This window comes from Limulus polyphemus, unplaced genomic scaffold (assembly GCF_000517525.1).
Source record: "Limulus polyphemus unplaced genomic scaffold, Limulus_polyphemus-2.1.2 Scaffold14, whole genome shotgun sequence".
NCBI lineage: Eukaryota > Metazoa > Arthropoda > Merostomata > Xiphosura > Limulidae > Limulus > Limulus polyphemus.
The window spans coordinates 1,246,277-1,266,733 of record NW_013665624.1 but is presented as its reverse complement, the minus strand read 5'-3'; the positions used below and the strand labels follow the sequence as shown (position 1 = coordinate 1,266,733).

Below are 20,457 nucleotides of genomic sequence, written 5' to 3'. Positions count from 1 at the left end.
TCATTGATTTTTGTGTGTCACGTGGTATGTTGAATGCAGCACTGGTTCAAATTAGGTATTTGTGACCTCAAAATACAAATTGTTTAGTTTTGTATGAATTAGGAACTCAGATTACTGATATTGACAAGCTGGAGTATAAAATAAGAACCTCTTCTCTTTTCTATTTGCCGAGATATCGCTCATGTAATGAATGAAACACAGTGGCCCCACTCACCTCTTACCATTTTTGGAAATGGTCCCTTATATATATATATAGTTCTACATATGACATGTGAATAACCAGTTGAAAGCTCAGAATCGTCCCCCTAGTGGCTTTTTCAGCCATTTTAAAGTTTTATGGCACCATCTCTTTCTTTCTAACCAAGATTTCAAGGAGGTAGGTTGTTTCTTTAGTCTACAAAATACAACTTGTTTAGTTAGCTTGATAAATCATAGTGGAATTCTATGGTATTCATGTAGTAATTTATGATTTTTTGGTTATTCAAATGTATATATAAAATCTACATGCAAAATTTCTTAAGGCTTGCCAAGCTACGACAAGCAGCAACCTAGTACAAAGGTCATAACTGGAAGAGATAATTTTTTGCTTTACTTCTTTATTTACTGTTCTATATTTTAAGAAAAATAAGTTTAAGAAGTTATTTGTAAATAGAAATAATCTATATACATATATAATGTATAATAATTCAAATGTGACTATATTTTCCAAAATACTAGTCCACTAAAACACAACCAAAACAGGTCACTTTGTAGACTAACGGTCAGTTATATACTACTGTATACAATAACATGAGTGCACGTGCGCTGCATCATTCTAACTTCTGCACTGTTAGCCAGGTACGGCTGAAAGGTCAATATAATAAAAATAATAAATATATATATAAATGTATAATGTTATGAGATTTAAGCTATTTAGTCTAAACAATTATGTTTTCATGTTATAACCTATAGTCATTCTAGAACAACAAAAGCATAATTTATATTTATTTACTAATTTTTTTTAAGGTGGTTATGAGATCACTCAATTTGACCAAACCCATCCAGATAATCATTAGTGAAAGAAACAGATAAAATATAAAGTTTTTTCTTAAAAAACATTTGATAACTATCTGGACATTATAAGGATTTTGCATGTGAAATTTGAAAATTTTCTGATGAATAAAAGTATTTTTAATCTTAAAATAAAAATTACTTTGCATGTTGGATAGGTAACAGAGAGAGGGAAATTCCATGAGATAACAAAGCATGAAGAAAGCCAAAATTGAGAAGCAACATATCATTGGTGGTGTTTCATGAATTCGTCATCCTCAAAGCAGAAAGGAATTCTTTGAAGACAGAAGAGTATGAATATGAGACTCTAAGACTTGCATAGGAAGCAGTTTCAAATGTTCTCTGAATTGTGATAATCAAGAATTCCAAATGTACCAAATACTGTGCTGGAATTAAATAAGATTAGAAGTTGTGGATGAGTTATCCAAGAGATGTAGCCAACTGGATAATTAATTGAATGTGAGTAAGAGCTTGAATGGATTAAATAAGCCAAATCTTCACATAAAAGTAAACTTTGATGTCAAGTGAATGGAGAAAAACAATGAAACTAAATTACACAAAAGAAAACATATGGAGCCGAAGCAAAGCCAAAGGGAATACCAGTGGACTGACAAGCTACCCCCACAACTGCAAAAAGAGTACTGGATGATTGATGAATAAGGATATATAGACAAGTATCTTGTATATCTAACATCATCCAACTGCCTCGACTATGAAACTTTCATAACAACATCATGTATTGCATTTTAAAATGAGATGTAGCCAGAAAAGAGCAAATGAGGCAGGTCTACAATTACCAAATTTCTTAGAACCACAAGCAGATGGGAGAAGTAGGATAAACAATTTGTTTCATTTCAAGGAGATCTGAGACTTCTTAATCCAGAGTTTTTGTGTGAGTGTTTTGGAAAAAACAGGAAAACATTAAAACCAGATTGAAGGAACTGTCAAACCCAAGGATCACAAAGCTAAGGGTCCCACAAAGTAACCATGATCTGAAACAATGACTCCAACAAATAGGATGGGAGATTCACACAGAACAAAAGATAGTCACTAAGTAGGTTGAGAGGACCAAATATGCCTATATCTAGTTTGGCCACTTGGTAGAATAGAAAAGAATGACTCAAGTAGTTGATGTTGACAGGAAGGAGATGAGCAATGCAAGCTGGAGAATGAACATTACTTACTTGTTGTGTCAAAAGGAATAACTACCAGAAGTGAGTCAAAATACTAACACTCTGATCAGCTCCTGCTGGCATGCCTCTCTTGAATGAGACAAGTGTAGATGAAAAATAATGAAAAGACAAATGCTACAGTGAAGAAGCTCACCTGAGATCTGCTGAAAAATTGGAAGAGGTGGACAAGTATCTTGTAACACAGCATGATGCATAAGTGAGAGCAAAAGCTAAAGATGACAGCAATATAAAAATTTTACCCAACTAAAGAAATCTAGATTATTAGTAGTTGATAACTAATAATTACTTTGAAGAAGAAAATACGACAAATCATAACTTGTAGGGCAGAAAACTAATGATGGGTCAAAGAAGACAACCAGATGGAAGACCCCCCCAAAAAAAAGAAAATCTAAACTTGAGAAGATGAGTAGAAGCAGATGACCCCACTAAATACCTATTAAAATTTAGCTTATTTCTGAAACCATCAGTAGTGACTCAAAAATAAGAAGTTGAAAAATATAAAGTTTCAAGAACTGAATCATCCAACGTAAGTGTAATAAGTTCAAAGTTTAAAATAGAACATACCTGTGAAAAAAAAATCATACAAGAAATTTATTTAGAATTACATGACAATTCCTAAATAAATGAAAAAGCTGTGTGAAATATTTTTTTTATCTTGAGAAAAGGGTAGGTATTCTGCAAATAAGTGACCATAAGAATATAAAATCCACCAAGGATACCAGCAGACAATTCAGAATTAATGGCTTACAATGTTGTTACAGGATCTCCCTGCATGCTAAAGACAGACTAAATGTGTTAGGCCTTGAAAGAAAGTGTAGAATTTCCAATAATGGTAAAAATACAAACAGTATTAGTTATCATGGACAAAAGAATTCATAGTGACCAAGGTTAACAGCATGATTGTCAACAAGAAAAGCTGAATTATGGTAGGAAAGCAGAATATATGCAAGTTCACCTGACCCATGTGCAATAAGTCATTTGAAAGGCAGGAGAATTCTAGTTAAATTGATGCATACTTTGAATTGCCTCAATAACATTATAAACTTTGAGTCACATGGTTTTTTGACAGCATGAATGCAACTCAACATGGAGAGGCGATCAGTATTCCAGAGGAAAGTCTACCTGATTTGAAATAACATGCTAATGAGTGAAATGTTGTGTACTTGTTTTACTTCACACTAACTTCTAATAAAGCTTGTTTTACACTGTATACTATTTATTTTTGTCACTCTGTTACTCTAGCCTAAGTTACCTTATCTTCAGTATAAAAAATACAATTTAATATGTGCAGTATAAGATCATAAGAACAGGTAGGGTAAAAAGGCAATCTAACACACTGAGGTCATCTTTCCTCCTATAAAACCTATTAATCAAAGCCCTTTAAATATATAAATGCATATCTATCCAATGTAAGTTAAATACACTTGAACTATCAGCACATACACTACATCATCATAGAAAAATATGCAAGTTTAAAACCCTGGTAAAATAAAAAATAAATTTTACAAAAGAACAAGATTATTAAGGTTTTCAAATCTTAAGCTTATCACTCCTTATATTTAAAATGTTATAAAATGAAGTTGAAATCAACTTACCAATTGTAATATCACCTTTCAGTTCACAGTCTTTACATATCACAGCTCCTGATGCTATTTTCACATTACTTTGGCTGTACATAGAAATATAGCTCAATAATTGCATTTGTACATATTGCACCATTGTGTGAATATGTAAATCAACCACAAAAACGTATTAAAATAAATAGCATATATAAAGCTAATGGTTGGTCCACACTATATGCATATCTGCAACAATTAAAACCAAACCAAAAGATGTTTCTAATGGCAGGCCAGAAGTTTTAATTTTAATACAAAGACATACAACAAAGTTTTAAAATAAGAAAATGATAAGTACCTCTATCAAGCATTAATTCTCATTTTTAGTATTGACAGGAAATATTTCAGTGCAAGGCTTGAAGTTTGTCTAAATCATCAAGTTAACTAGACTGATTTGGGGATAGGTTTAAAAATAGGGAGCATCTGTTTCTCCACAATAACCTACAACTAAGTAGGTTAAAAAAATAAGTGTTATGAAAAACATTAAATGGCTTTATCAAGGATTTTTTAAACAAGAAGTGAGGTTAGTTTTAAGGTATTGGGGTTTATTTTGGTTTAAAAAAGATTTATGAAAAATTATTCAAGTCATTTTGCTATATGCAAAGGATTAAATAAAAAGTTTAGCATTTTTTAACACTAACACTAGAAGTATCTGTATCAAACTGTTAAAATTGAAGCCTTGGTTACTAGAAAGTTTGATATCACTGGTATTATGGATTTTTTATAATTAAATTGAAACTTATCTCCTACAGGCAATGTAAATAAAAGAAGGAGTTGAAAAATATCTGAATGCTCATGAGAGATGTGATATGTTGGAAATTGGTAACGATAAATTATATAGTTGAGAGAGAGAGAAATAGTTGCTTACTGGAGTGGAAAGAAGGAGGGTTGGCATCAGGCAGGTAGCCAGCCATAAAAGTCAAATCTTGCCAAGTAATGAAACATGGGTCTAAAAATATATGATTACAAAGCCAGGGTATCCCCTAGGAGCAAAGCACAGAATCATTTCCTTAGCTCCACAAAAAGTGGACTAAGGTAGACTTATTGGTCAAAAGAGGTGTGGCTTTTGAAGGTCAAAATAGATAGCTGGAATGTAGGAACATTGACAATGACATGAAGAATCACAGAGCATGGAGATGTCCTGAAGAGGAGAGTACAGATAGCATGCATACAAGAGATAAGATGGAAAGGAATAAAGGCACAGGAAACTGGAATAGATGACAAACTCGTCTTTTAATTTTATGGGACTACAGGGAAATGAGGTAGCATTGGTATTCAGCAAAGAAATGAAAGATAAGCTCGTCCTAAAGTAGTAGTAGAAGTGAAAAGCCTTAAGTAACAGAGTGATGGTGGTAAAGCTGGGAACTGAATGTGATATGCTGAATTACTGAATGTTGTATGTGGCTTTATACTATAGTATAGGCTATACAGTATACTCCACAAGTGGGATGAAGTGATAAAGACAAGCGCTAGTAGCTTAGTGTCTATAATTAGTAACATGCATAACATTTAAGCCTAACAATACGTTTAAATCTAACGAGTAACGTTAATAAGCAGAAACAGACGTACTATTAATATTAATGACTAGTAGTACTACATCTAATTCAGTAACTACTAGTACTACCAGTACCAGATTTATTCACAGGTACTTATACCTATCTAACTTCTAAGCCTAAAACTCAGCGATAATCTAAACAGCAAAATGTCAAACTACATTTTATTGTGTCAACTTAACCCATAACGTTGCCCTTAGATCAATATCTACTTTCTACGTTAGACAAAAAACAACTTAAATTTAAAGTGCCAAATACCTCACCTATGTTTTGCAGCCATTTTCAAGTTTATTGCCATCTAGTGTAATACGCTTAACAATTTAATTTAGAAAATACACTTTTCACATTCTTTGAAATATATAAAATAGAAAGGCAGCCATAAAAACAATTTATAAAAATATTTTGAATATCAAATATTCATTCTTCTTCAAATATGTGTTTGTTTTTCTCAAATAGTTACACACACGCAACTTAAACGTTTACTTAAATTATGATTATTCGCACTACTTCTAACTAATCAACGGCAACCACAGCCAATCCTTGGGCGACTCTTGTCTGAAAAAAAATTTCAAATTTGACATTCACTAAGTGTACCCACAATCCCACAAATCGGAGCGCGAATTTTCGGTAACGAACCGCGAACCATAAACCCTCAGATTCATGTCTGAGAAAGTTAACTACTAGGCCACATCCGGTTTAATAAGCAACGCAATTATTAAAAGTCAAATTAAACATTATATTCAATTTTTTATTTACCACTGTCAGCATTTGTAATTCTCTATCCCCTTTTTCATGCTGACTGTTAAGGTGTCTGTATGTATATCCAGGTAAAACTGAATTAGGTTCAGCGCTACAGTGAATAAATCCGCTAGATAACAGGAAATACGTTCAAGATATATCAAAGATTATATGGTATTGTACATGAAGCTCTCGCTACTCTGCTAAATTAGATCAATGATTCTCGGAAAATGTGTCCAATGTTTCACCTCGGACAAAATCACTGTAGCTCGGAAAGCAAAGGTTGCAAAGCCCTTTCGATGGTAATAGATTAGAGAAGAGGTAACTAATCGATATCAACTACCGCCAACTCTTGGACTACTCTTTTACCAACGAATAGTGGGATTGACTATCATATTATAATTCCCCATGGCTGAAAGAGCAAGCATGTTCAGTAACGAGGATTCGAACCTGCGACCCACAGGTTGCGAGTCGAGCACCCTAACCACTAAATAGAAAAAAGCTATTTTTATTGGTTATACATTTGTGCATCCAAAAAGAACACTTGTTTTTGAAAACTAACTTAAAAGTCAAGGATACATTTGTTTTGTTTATTTTCTTTTTAAAAGCAAAGCTACATTGGAAATCAAACCCCTGATTTTAGCGTTGTAAATCTGTCAACTTACCGCTGTCACATAGAGGGCTAAGGTTAAATGGGTAGGGCTTCTGTCATGGATTAGGAAAATATATGGATACCTCAGAATGTGGAAAAGTTAGAATGTTAAAGTTGTACATTTGACCTGGTCATTATTTACAGATACTTTAGAAGTTGCATTATTGAAGTTATAGAAACTAAAAGAGACAATTAAGAGGGAGCATGCACATCACGTTACAACACAAGTGAAGATTGGGAATTTTTAAATATTTCTCTCCAAAATTAAGAAGTTGAAACATCATATACAAATTTGAATTATAAACTACATATGTTATAATACCAAATTTATTAACATACCTTAATAATAACGTTGTTTAATTAATTCTGAATGTAACCCTGTAAAACGTCATGGCATGCATAGTGGACCAGTGTCATTGCTGAAAGAGTTAATTAACCAACTCAGATAACAATATGAGATCTACTCTAGTTGCAGGAAAGCGTTTTCGGTGTTACTGTAACATAACAAAACTACACAAAATCTACACTCTGGTACATCCATTTTTTCACTGTCTTATTGAAGCACCTCTTCCGTTGTACAGCAGCCGTTCCTAGCTGTTATTACACAAACTTGTGTGCTTAAACTAATGCAGAATTTAACCACTCCACAAATTCATGTGTACACTTTAGGATGTCAGTTTGAGGTTGATGACCACACATCACATTTACAGGAAGCAAACTTCTTGACTAAACTTTAGCATATTCAGTGAACAGCCTGTTGATCTATGTTCTATTGTACAATATATCATGATGATGATGAAAGGTAAGTTCTCATCCTAGTCACTTGTGTCTGGGTAAAAACATTAGCAAGGTTGGCTATTAAAGCTAGTTCCATACTCTGAGTGGATCTCTTTGGGTACTCCAAACTGGAGTTCTGAAGATATTATTTATTTCTGTCTCTGGGAGTTTACGAGTATTATCCAAAGTTATTGTCTGTAGAGGATTATTTGTTTGTTTTGAATTTCGCGCAAGGCACACAGGGGCTATTTGCACTAGCCGTCCCTAATTTAGCAGTGTACGTCTAGGGTGAAGGCAGTTAGTCATCACCACCCACCGCAAACTCTTGGGATACTCTTTTACCAACGAATAGTGTGATTGACCGTCACATTATAACGCCCCCATGATTGAAAGAGCGAGCATGTTTGGTGGGACGGGGATTCGAACCCGCGACCCACAGGTGGCGAGTCGAGCTCCCTTACCAACTGGCCATGCCGGGCTCTGTAGAGGAAAACCAACGATATGTTTTGCCGGATTTTACCCTGTTTAGGTAGACTTTTCGTCTGGGTGGTACACACTGTACAGTGTTTACACCAGTGCTGAACATCTTGGTGTACAGTTTATACACCAGTGCTGAACATCTTGACTTGAATGCTGACAGAAGAATTACCATCGAACATTAGTAGAAATACATGCTACATTTTGGCATCCTTCAATTTCTGTATCATTCAAAGTCTAAAGAATGTCATCCTTATAGCTCTGGGAACTAATAGCTGTAATACCAGTTGAGAACCGTTGCTCAGTGGTTGATAACAATGGTACAGCAAACTTTCTTGTATTCATAAATGATTGTAACAGTACTGTATGTTATATGTATCTTTGTTAAATTCCTCAGTCTTAGCTAGACATGATTTATCTTACTGCGTGGCAAGAAGCATTCATTCTCGAACTGGTTCATTTGCTTGATCTTCCCAGAGCTTCTGAAGTGTTAATCGTAGTATCGATTACAAATCCTCTACTGTATGGCTTATCATTATTATAGGATAAATTGTCTTATCTACCACACAATGTCCAAAATCCAGACATTTAATGAATGGACAGAATCTCACCATCTGTTAGGACTATCCATCTGCATTTCTGTGTTAAAAGCCCGAGTAGCAATGTATAATTAAATCATAACTATGCACTGTTTACAGAACTTTGACACAAATGTCACTTCAAAACACTTCAACATCTTGAGTAGTGCGGATAGTAAAGAGATGTTTTACCCTAAAGAAAATTTGTGGATACACAAGATGCGTTCTGAATTAAATGTTAATCAAACAGCGTCACATTTGCTCCTAATGCTATTATGCAATGTGCTATCATCTCTTCTACTATTTTACAAATATAACAACTGAAAGCAGTTATTTCCTTGATATACCCTATCTACATTCACAATCTATAAGCAATGAACTAGCATATGTGATTATTGGTTCTCAGTGGTGTAGTGGTAAATAAAGAAGTGAGGAAACATGTTTTGAAAGTGTTACTATTATTAGTATTTATTATGTCGCCTATACATAAAAACACATATTTCAGAAATATTAGCTGTAAATTGTAATTGAAATCTACATTTGAAAATGTTACAATAATAAAATTAATTTTGCCCCACCTTGGACTCTTGAATTACTGGATAACTTATTAACATAACTTTGAAACTTGGTCCATAGTGAGTTCCTTGGACTTGGCTAGTCTTGTTCGTGTATCTGTTGCTGAATGATGACACCTAAGCCATTTGTATACATAGTTGTCTGGTTTCCAGTTTTGAGTCGGTGCACATTTAATAGGTTTCAGTTTCAAACCTGCCTTTTCTTTTCACTAGAATATCATTTTCAGGTCTTTACCCACATACTTTAATGTGGAGCCAAATATCAAGACGTTGTAACATGGATCATTCCTTTTTCCATTGCAATTATTTTAGTGTAAGCTCCATTAACCCTTCTAAAGTAGCAGGTATGTAACAAAGGCCAAACTGCATGACACAAAACACATGCAAACCATCTCTTATGCTCAAAGCAACATTGGGTTTGTTCTTGCCGTCCAGTTAAACTGTCCGTATTAAAGTATTAAACCAATAGACCCTTCCAATGCATTCGGACATTCATCTACTTGTGAATTATTGTTTCCACCCAGGGCAAGCATGTTTGATGTGACGGGGATTCGAACCCGCGACCCAGGCCTGCTGTTGGCTTCTCCTGAACCTTTTGCACTTTTGATCAAAGCTAATAGCCTTGCCTACTTTGCACCTTGGCAAAGTAGAAGCAGTTCACTCAAAAGTGGCCCAACACTGCACAGACATAGTATGTACTTTGTTCTTCTCTTTCAGGAAGATGTCAAGGTGAAGGCATTGGCAACTTGTGTTGTGGCATATACAACATAGGAGGACTGATGTAGCTCTACCCATTCACTAGATACCATCGTGGCTGAATTGCAATGTTGGGATATGTGGGTGATCAGTTAACTCTCAGCTAGGTTTGAATCTGGCATGACATGACTGTGTGGTATATTCAGATAAACAAAATAATCATTCTATCCATCAGAGGTTTGTTGGGGATACTGATTATAGAGTACTACTAAAACTCTAAGTTAACTGATTCGATATTAAATATAATAATGAGACTTGACACAAATATATAGAACAAAATGCATAATTTTTATCAGACAACCAAACTGTCAGGTTTTATGTATGTATGGGCCAGATTCTTTAGAGTAGGTGTCTGTTACATTTTGGTGATAAATTCTAACAATAAATGAACATCACATAGTCCACTTGTTTTAAAATAATATATTAAAACAAGTCAAACGTATATACAAATGTTTATTATGCTGTTGGTTACCACAATTGGATTCAGAGATTTAAATAATTGTCTCTTTCTCATCAAAGTTTACACAGGCTGGTTCCATTACTTTAAAATACAATTTGACAAAACGAAATATTCTTCCTTCTCTGTTATTGCAATACTGTATGGGATAATTTCACTTTAAAATCACCACTATCACTGTTGATTATCACAGTTGTATCCAGAGCTTTAGATAATTGTCTCTTTTTCGTCAACGTTTACATATGCAAGTTTAATTATTTTAGAACACAATTGACAAGACAAGTTATTCTTCTTTATTCTGTTAATACAATACAATCTGCGATAATTTCACTTTAAAAATCACCTCTGTACGCTCTCTATGACTAAATTCACAAACCAGCAGTCTAATCTATCTTTCTCGAACTATATTTTGGACGGGTATTTATAGCCCGACACAGACTTAGAACGTTCTACATCTACAAGATATTATAATGCAATAATACTCAATGAAAACAACGAGAAAAACTTAGAAGGTTCTAGTAACATGACACAATAATATAAAAACATCCCCAATTCAGAACAAATGAACTACACAATGTGTGATTCATAAACATTTATGTAAACGAACTTGTGATAAACTGTTGCTTCTAAAAATACCTAAATTTAACTCTATACTATACTTATATTGAAACAGTTGTGTATATCTGACATACATATAGTATATGTACTTGCAGTTCTCATGCCAGATGATTGCTCCTACTGGATCTTCTATATCCAACCTTTAGATTGAAAATAATATATCAGACTAAATATATACACATATATATGTTTAGATCAAGACAAAGTTCTATACTGTTGAAATGCTAGGTTCTGAAATTTCCAAAAAATCACGCATTTACTCAGAGCAACATGTGCTACTCACATGACTTATCATTCTCATTATAGTTTACGTGGAGTTCTAATCTCTATCACCTGAAAAACCATTGAAGGATACTGTGATACTGCTGTCGACCTCCTTACAAAAATCATATTAAGTAATGTTAATTACCTACTTTGAGATCAAGGAGAGAACAAAAAACTTAATTGTTTTCTTGAACAAGTTATGTGAAATCTGCACATATTCAGAACAGAGTATAAATTCAGAGTAAATAAGAAGATAAAAACGCATGAGATATTCAAATATCACATGAGCACTAGAGTCAAAGATAATTTTGAAATACTAATTTCTCATATTCTGGTGTTGAATTTATTTCGGTTTTCTATTAAATGTATTTCTTTTTAAAGTTAAACTTTTACGTGTAAAGTTTCAAAATTGAATATAATGTAACCACTATTCTTGAAATACTTACAACATAATCTCTGGTCCGGTAAAGAAAAACAACAACTCATTCTAGAAGTCAAACAAATACAAAAGAGTAACATTCTCCCTCTTTAATAACATACCAAGTTAAATACAGGAATCCTGGGGTAAAAATGTTCATAGCAGTGGTAAATAAAAAAAAAAGGTTTGTTTAATATAAAGATTAAATACAAAATTTACTTTACTTAATATTTCACTTTACACATGGTTGAGCAAGTTCAATTTTTTTATTCTCTAACCAATATATCTTATTTTGCTTTAAGTACATACCATTGTGATATATATATAAAGCGTACAGTATGTTTTTTACCTCGTTGACCCTCCAGTGGGTAGGTGGTAAGCTTATGGACTTACAATGCCAAAATCTGGGGTTCAGTTCTCCAAAGTGAACAGAATGAGTGCAGATTGCCCATTGTATAGTTTTTCGCTGAAAACAACAACCTACCTCCTTAGTTATTAGATACATATATATAGTTTCAAATTTAGAGTTTTTGGTTTTAATGTAGATAGTCACTTAAGAAAACACTGCTCCACATTCCCGTTGTACATGGAACAAAGCCATTCCAGTTGGTTATTGAACGTGCTTTCTCTTGCCCCTTTTTGGTAGCTGAGTGGTATAAGACTGATGATGTATAATGTTAAAAATCGGGTTTCGATACCAAGAGCAGGTATAATACAGATATCTTATTGCATAGCTTTGTGCTTAACAACAAACAAAATTTTTCTCTCATGATGATCCAAGATAGACAATGTTATAGTCTGTTAACAAGCTAGATGATTCCTCAAAGGCAAAGTCTGTTCTTGCACTGAAGCAAGAGGTCTGGAGCCACGTGTGTGATGTGCAGACCTGTGAAAGCTTGGCTTTTGTTTTGTTTGTATATAGATAAGGGACAGGCCCTCCCATATATTGACATGATGCTAAAGATTACAGAGATTGCTAAGAATAAAAGTTTGAGTATATATTAAGAACACTGGATTTTGCTTAATGCTTTTAACTTTTACAATTGACATTTGTCTTGCTCTAAAACCTGAACTGTTTAGAAGGAAATAACATAGATCTCTTCCTCCAGTTTAACAGGGCACAAACTAAACTTTTGTTTTTTTCAAATTATTTTCAACTTTGATGGGTGCTTTAAATAAAGAATGTTGCTGTTTACTAACTTCTGTCAAATCTCTTTCTGTAAGACTTTTTGCTCTATGATATAATGTTTGGTGAGCTTCCAGGAAGTTGTTGGTTGGAAAATCTGGAACCCAGTATTAGGCTATGCAATTCCTAATCCCGAGGCTAGCTAGTCTAGACTAGCACTTGAGTAAAGTACAACCACGGGACTAAAATACAGCCATAATTGAATTGCACCAGTTTTTTCACCAGTGGAACACTCAATACATATAGAGTTGAATTCAAGGCTCAAAGAAAGGGTCCCTCTGAGAACATTGGTAGCTATGCTGATCATCTGTGCTGATTGCATGTGAAGGCACATCCTGCAATGACATCTGCATATCAAGAAGACACACTAATTGACAAGTTTGTGGAGGGACCACCAAATAAGACAATAAGGCAAGATTTGGAATTTCAAAACTGAATTAAACAACTTTGATATCATTGTACATCAGTACAATTGTTATCACAATATAGTTTGTAATACAAGTATTAATATTCTATATGTTTTAATTTCTTAACCTTAAAGAAAATGTTTAATATAAATGCCAAATATGCTTTTTTGTATCATATGTCATGTTTTCTTGCTCAGTTTATATTTTATTATGCCTACCATACAACGTCTATAGCAGTTAACGAATTGGAAACTCAACCTTCAGACATTCACAAGCTAAAATATAAAACAAAACCCTCCCACCTTCTTGCTTTACTAAGATATCAATATATTTTGCAAACCTACGAGGGTATATTTGTATTTGTGTTATACCTGCTCTTGGTATCGAAACCCGATTTTTAACATTATACATCATCAGTCTTATACCACTACTCACTATTCCATTCTTTTGAAACCTATTGTCTATTCATAGCTATTTCCCTTAGTACATTTTTATAACCAATAGAAAGAGCACATCTCAAACTAAGTAACTCTAACAGTCGTTTGTAATGAGCTTGAAGGAGAAACTTGTAACTGACAGGATATTTTGAAGTTTATTGAGTAAGTCGCTGCTCTGAAAAGAAATGATATTTTTAACCCAAATGTTGCTTGGAAAACTAGTATAGCAATTTCATATATTTTTGGTTTTGTAAAATGCATCTTTGAAATCTAGAAAAATGAATTAGTCTTCCCCCTTCACTTGAGAGAATAAAAGAAACTTATGGTAATCTTCGCTAGTGCAACACATGAATACAAATAAATTTCATAACAACACAAGTACAAGAAATCATTGTTTTTTCTATATGTCTTTACTTATTATGTTATGTTTTAAGAAAAATAACTAAAAATTAAGTACTTATAAGTAAATAATAGTAAGATATGTATATGTTCGTAATCACTAACACAATTTGTACACTTATGCTGCTAGTAGTTATCGTGGCTGGTGCGCATCACGTCGTTAGAGGGCACCACAAGTGTGTTGGCCTCAGGCAATAGGAAAGGAGTAGAAATGGTGAAATCATAGTTCCACAAAGTGATACCAGATGGTGGGGCAATCTTTTCTCGCACACTTATTACTAGACAATTTCTTTGCAACAACTGTACTATAAACAAGCCAATAAATCACCTCCCACTGTTCTCTGAGTCGCGGTTACGATATATTTTTATAATTGTGCCACACAAGCTTATTTGCTACCAACTATGTCATATTGCAGTGTCACATAAACAGTCAATTGGCAGGATCAGTAATTCATTGTTTTGTGATTAGCAGGTTTCTACTTCAGTCGTTAACAGTAAATTAAACATAGGAAATGCATGTGAAAAGTTTAGAAGTAGAAACTCTCAGAGGGAGTACTTTGGAGCTTCACGTTCAACACTAAAGCAGATAGAACAGTACTACTCACTTTATTTCACATTTTTCAACCTTAAAATGTTTATGGTGGTTATGAGGTTGGTAAAATTGACCACTCCCATATAGAGTAAGGGTAAAGACAATAACATAAAAAATATAAAGTTTTTCTGAAAAAGTTTCATATGTTTTTAGGAGATTTTTAGAGATTATGTAAATGAAATTTGAAATTTTTCAGATGAAGAAAGGTATTTGTTTATTTTAGCATGAATATCACTTTGGACTCAAAGCAGTTTATACTCTGACTCTATATATTCAATGACAACTTTTTAGTAAAAATACTTAATTAAAAGTTCTGATTTTTTGTCAACAAAATACTTGTAATGTTTATTAAAAGCTTGAACAATTTTGTGAAGATACACAAAACATTTTAAAAGTTATAGTTTAGAAACTTTGATGGTCACTTTGGAGTCAGTAGTGAAAGAGTTAACAGATGTAGTTTTGTGGAAATAAAGTTTGAAGTGGTGACTTCAAACAGGTTACAAGAAAGACTGTATTTAACACGCAACGTCCTGCTGAAGTGCATACCTCTCACTGAGTTCGAGCTTTACCTGGGGTAAACCAGCAACTGACAGGTACCATCACTGCAGCATAATCAACCACATTAGTTTTCTAGTTAACAGACAATGATTCCCTGGTCTTCTCATGACATTTGTTTCTCAGCCAATGCTGATAATGTCTCCATCTGAACTTAACTCGAGAAGGGAGGACGAAAGTGAACTGCCCATATCTTGCCAGGCAGTTACAGCACTGGAAAACTAATGAATCTTGAGTCCAGTCTGGCTATTGACTAGGGGAAGTAAAACATACAGCTTCTTCAGACGAATGTGGTGATCAGCCCAGCTCTCATAGAGATAGGTGGAGCTTGAGATGTGGCTATCAAGGTCTGTGAATGGGAGGTGGTGTTCCTGGTTGATATAGGAGTGACCAGAACCTTGGTGGGCACCACTGTGTATCAGGCACTCTGAGTGAACCCTCCAATATGAACCCTCCAGTTAACAGTTGCAAACTAGATGTGTCTGTAATGGATGTACTATATAAATGATCTGATGTTACCCAGAACAATGATTTACTATGGACTCATTCTTATGCATTGGCACCATGTAATGTGGTCATTGTTTGAAATATACTATATTCTGTCCTGAAAGCAAACAGCATTAGCACTGATAGTGATTTGTCTTTTGAGGGATTGAAACTCAGTGTTGTTTGTAATTATGGGCAATTAGCCATATAACTTCCTGCTGTAATGGTATCTGATTGGTAAGCAAAGCATAGGTAACCAAAACTGGTGAAAATGCTAATGTTTGTTTTTCCATTGCACTACGCCAAAAAGCAAAAACTTGACTGCCAGCAAATCTGAGGCTGCCAGTTGAGGATTGTGCAAGTAGTCTAAATTCAAAACAGCAGGAGGCTCTCTTTGATTTGTTGGCTATTTGCCAATGTATTTGTGGGACGAGATCACAATATCTGTAAAACCACATTCATTATCATCATATAGATACAACTGAACCATGTTCAATTAAATAAACAACCACCAAATAGGTGTTCCTGACGCTCTGGAGATATAATCAGCACCAAGTTAGAATAGATATTAAAGGATGGACTTATGCATCCTTCAGAGGTTACATGGTCGTTTCAAGTCGTGGTGTAGTCTGAGACAGTATGAAAAATCCAGAGAAAATCTGTGCTGTCTGATTAGTTCAGCCATTTCAGTGCTTTCTGTCGTAGCAATTTACTTAATCAATTTCCTTTTTTCAATCCCTTATTTTGCTGGTGGTAAAGGAGAGATATGGATCTCTATTATTCTACGAGGCAGTAAGGATTTTCATAGTTTATTTGGATTCTCAGTCTGATGATAAACTGTTTGATAAACACATCTGCAATACATTTTATAGTGTAGTCTGAGACAGAATGAAAAATCCCCAGAAAATCTGTGCTGTCTGATTAGTTCACCCATTTCAGTGCTTTGCAAAAACTAAATGTCCTCTTAACTTACAATTGGGTTACCCACAAATTGAGGGAAAGCATTTTTGCTACCCTTCGCTATGTTACACAGTAGAGTGAGTTGAATCGCAGCTTATAAGAATTATGAATCAATACTACACTTTTCAACAAACACTTTCAAAGATATTGTCTTGATGCATATTTCAATGCATTATTGTTCAGATAATTTTCATAGATGTTTTTCATAGATGTTCATAGATGTTTTTCATAGATGTTCATAGATAAGTTTCATAGATTTGGTAATTATAATCCAAACCTTTCACAGGTAATACTTCTAATCAATAAAAACAATGAATACAAGACCGAGAATAATTTTAAATGAAATTCAGAAATGCAGTGTTTCAAACGTTTTAGTCACAGTTACTTTGGTTAGAACATTTTAATGTGTAGATATAATAAACATAATGTAGAAAAAGTGATTTTTATGTACTTATCATGCACGGTTATTATAAAGTTAATTTGCTTATTTCAAAAAGCCCATGACTCGAAATATATTGGCCTGGCATGACCAGATGGTTATAGGGCGTTTGACTCGCAATCTGAAGGTCGCGGGTTTTAATCCCCATCCAACCAAAAATGCTCGCCCCTTCAGACGTCGGGGCGTTATAATGTGACGGTCAATTCCGCTATTCGTTGGTAGTATCCCAATAATTGGCAGTGGGTGGAGATGACTATTTGCCTTTCCTCTAGTCTTTCACTTCTAAATTATAGACGGCTAGTGCAGATAGCCCTCGTGTAGCTTTACACGAAATTTAAACCACAACATATCATCGGAAAGTTACAATAAAGTTTGGTATATAAATTAATGAGATGATGAAACAAAGAGCAATTTCAATGGAAAAAATGTTTCATAAAGTTACCATTACATCCACTAGTGCCTATCTTCATGAAAGAATGTGCTGCATGGTTGAACGATACTGCCTGATTTTCTGCAGTTGCACTTAGTGGCATATGTCATCTGTCACTTCTCTAAAGGAAGTGTGCTCATCACAATACACTAATAGTTTGAGGTTATTGGATACATAGCCAGAAACGTGTAAAGGTGGGATCTGGAGACTGTTTAGACCATGTATACGGAGAAAGTTTGCTGATTACTCAACCCCAAAAGCATACATAAAGATTGTTTCTTTCAGATCTCCTCTAACTGTAGAAAAGACAACATATTCCATCTGTAATGGTGCAAAATATGTTATTTGTGGGTTCTTTAAAGAAATGAAAGTCAGCTGTGAATAGTCTCCTGAATACATCCCATTTAGTTATCCTTCTCGTCTTGCAGCTACTATTGCACAAAACCATGTAGATTGCTTTCTCTCCAAATGACACACTTACAAATGTAGCATATGAAAGAACAGTCAACCTCATCAATCCATAAGATGTTGTTCAGCCAGATGTTATCGATTCCTACTTAAGTTAGGAAACACAGTATAAAGTCCAGCTTATTGTATGCATCTTCTGGTAGAAGTTCATAGGTGGTCTGTATTCTGTTAACTGTGAGAGTTCAGTGTCCTTAGTAAGTGATGCTGCATTCCTCGTAAGGATTTGTTTTCCTAATAGAATTTAGTACTTATGTGAATTCTTCTACAACTTATTTGAGTGTTTGGGGGAAACCATTACGAATTGCATAAAAAATATTAGCTTCTACTTATTTCATTTGCTGCATGATCTTTTACATTAACTGCCTTCATGTCGATGTGATTTTAATGCTGCGCCATTGTTATCATCACTGCTGCAGTAATGCTTTACAAGAACGATTCTAACGTTTAGACATAGCCTGACAGAATCAATTCTAAAGGCATAATGAATCCTAATATATCTGTAGGTGGTTTTATATAGTTCCCTAGATGCAACTTCCCCAATATTACCTCTGACAACAATCATGTATGGTTCTAGAACTGAATATAATTGTCTCTTGAGCTCACCTACCCAATATTGTAACTCCTGATGATTGGACGTTTGAGTGAGACAATGTGTTGGTCCTTTAGTTTAAACGTTTTCACATTTCGAATGTTCAATGAGCATTACACCAAATAATTCAAGTATGATCAAGTATATAACATTAACAACAGTGAACATTCAGTATCTAAAATGTCCTCAAGATACCTAACATAACTTACAAAATGCTCTGTCACAAACTTCGGATCATCTCAATATCTCATATAGTGATTGTTGGATATATTTGGTTGTTTTTTGACTTAATATTTATGGATTATTTACTTTTATAACAAGAGAGATAAAAAGTAATTATTTTAAAGGCGATAATTATGACATGTTTGGTTGCGTAACTCGATTAGAGTTGTACATTGTATGTGTGGTTCAGTTGTTATAGTATTGTTGGCGCAAAGTTACTCGAATCTTCGGTATTTTTCTCGTTACCTTATAGCGTCGCTCGCGTAGTTTATAGAAAGTTCGAGGCCTCCGTGAGCAAAATATAAATATAGGGGACCAAGCAAGCGCAAGTCAAGAAGAGAAAAAGTGAATTGAAAGTAAAGTTCGGTCAGAAAAAAAGTGAGAAAACATGAAGTTAGCGGAGTGTGAGTGACTAGCCATAAATGACGATAGTTTAAATTGAGTTTCACAGTTTAATAGAGAAAAGGAGAATAATTTGTCTTGTCAAAGGGTGCTCTAAAGTAATTGAACTCGTCTGTGTGGATTTTGACGAAAAGTTCGAGATATAGCTGTGGTTACCCATGGAGTAATGTAAGTGAATCTTTCACAGATTGTACAGTAAAAAACAAAGTAGAGAGAAATAGTTCATCTTGTCAATTAGATTCTAAAGTAATTAACTCAGTCTGAGTGTACTTTTGGCAATAAAAGAGAATTATTTAGAGTTTTAGATGCGACTGTGATATCCTATAGTGTAAATAATTTTGTACATACGTTTGACTTGTTTTGAATACATCATTTTAAAACAAGTGGATTGTGTGCTGTCCGTTTATTGTTCGAATTTATCGCCAAAAAGTCACAGAGACCTACAGTAAAAGAATCTCAGCCCACATACATCCTTAAAACCCTGACAGCGATGGAGGACTAGCGCTATTTTGTGTTTTCTATGGTTGAAGTGGAGAAAGATCTTTTAGGAAGATTTTCCATTCACAGGAGGATCTGCAAACTGTCTCAGAAATTACTCATATTTTTTTCAGCTTCTGTGAGATCTGTTTAAAACACACTACTTTATAGCAAACCCAACTGCACCGATGCTCCAAGATTAACTTGTCTTAGGTCAGACACCACTGATGATCTCCCATTCGTTAATCCCCACCCCACATCAAGCCTGAGATGTTTCTCGTGTTAAGAAAGCATTTCTACCACCAAGTTGGTCTTTCAGACAGACACACTGTGCCGAATGAGAGTTCGATTATATATATATTGAGTATGTAACAATTTTCATGTATGAGATATACTTCATAGGAATGGTACAATCAAATCAGTAGCTGTTGCAAAACATGATTTTATAAATTGTTACTCAATTTCGAGGAAGTGTAAAAATTTATCAAATATTTGTTGCAAAGCTCAAAGCAAGGGCAAAATAATCAGATAAATTATTATGAAACTGAGAAGAAAAAGATGAAATAATTTTATTATTTAATATAAAAGTGAAAGGTAGGGTAAAATAAAGTTTTCACTTATAGAAAAGTGTTTGGTTCCAAAATAACGCTAGATTCTATTAACTTTATTGTTTGTTTGTTTGTTTG

The 20,457-nt window shown here is 34.1% G+C and overlaps 1 protein-coding gene across 1 annotated transcript in view; it reads right to left on the bottom strand.

Annotated features, from left to right (window-relative positions):
* Positions 1 to 5,733, bottom strand: part of LOC106457126 (dynactin subunit 6-like) — a 36,004-nt gene extending 30,271 nt beyond the window's left edge. Inside the window, exons 1-2 of the mRNA XM_013916515.2 lie at positions 5,676 to 5,733; positions 3,839 to 3,912 (exon numbers count right to left, since the gene is read on the bottom strand). Of these exons, the coding sequence (XP_013771969.2) occupies positions 3,839 to 3,912; positions 5,676 to 5,710 (109 nt within the window). The 5' untranslated portion in view covers positions 5,711 to 5,733. The remainder of the gene's footprint in view (positions 1 to 3,838; positions 3,913 to 5,675) is intronic.
* Positions 5,734 to 20,457: the final 14,724 nt, after the last annotated feature.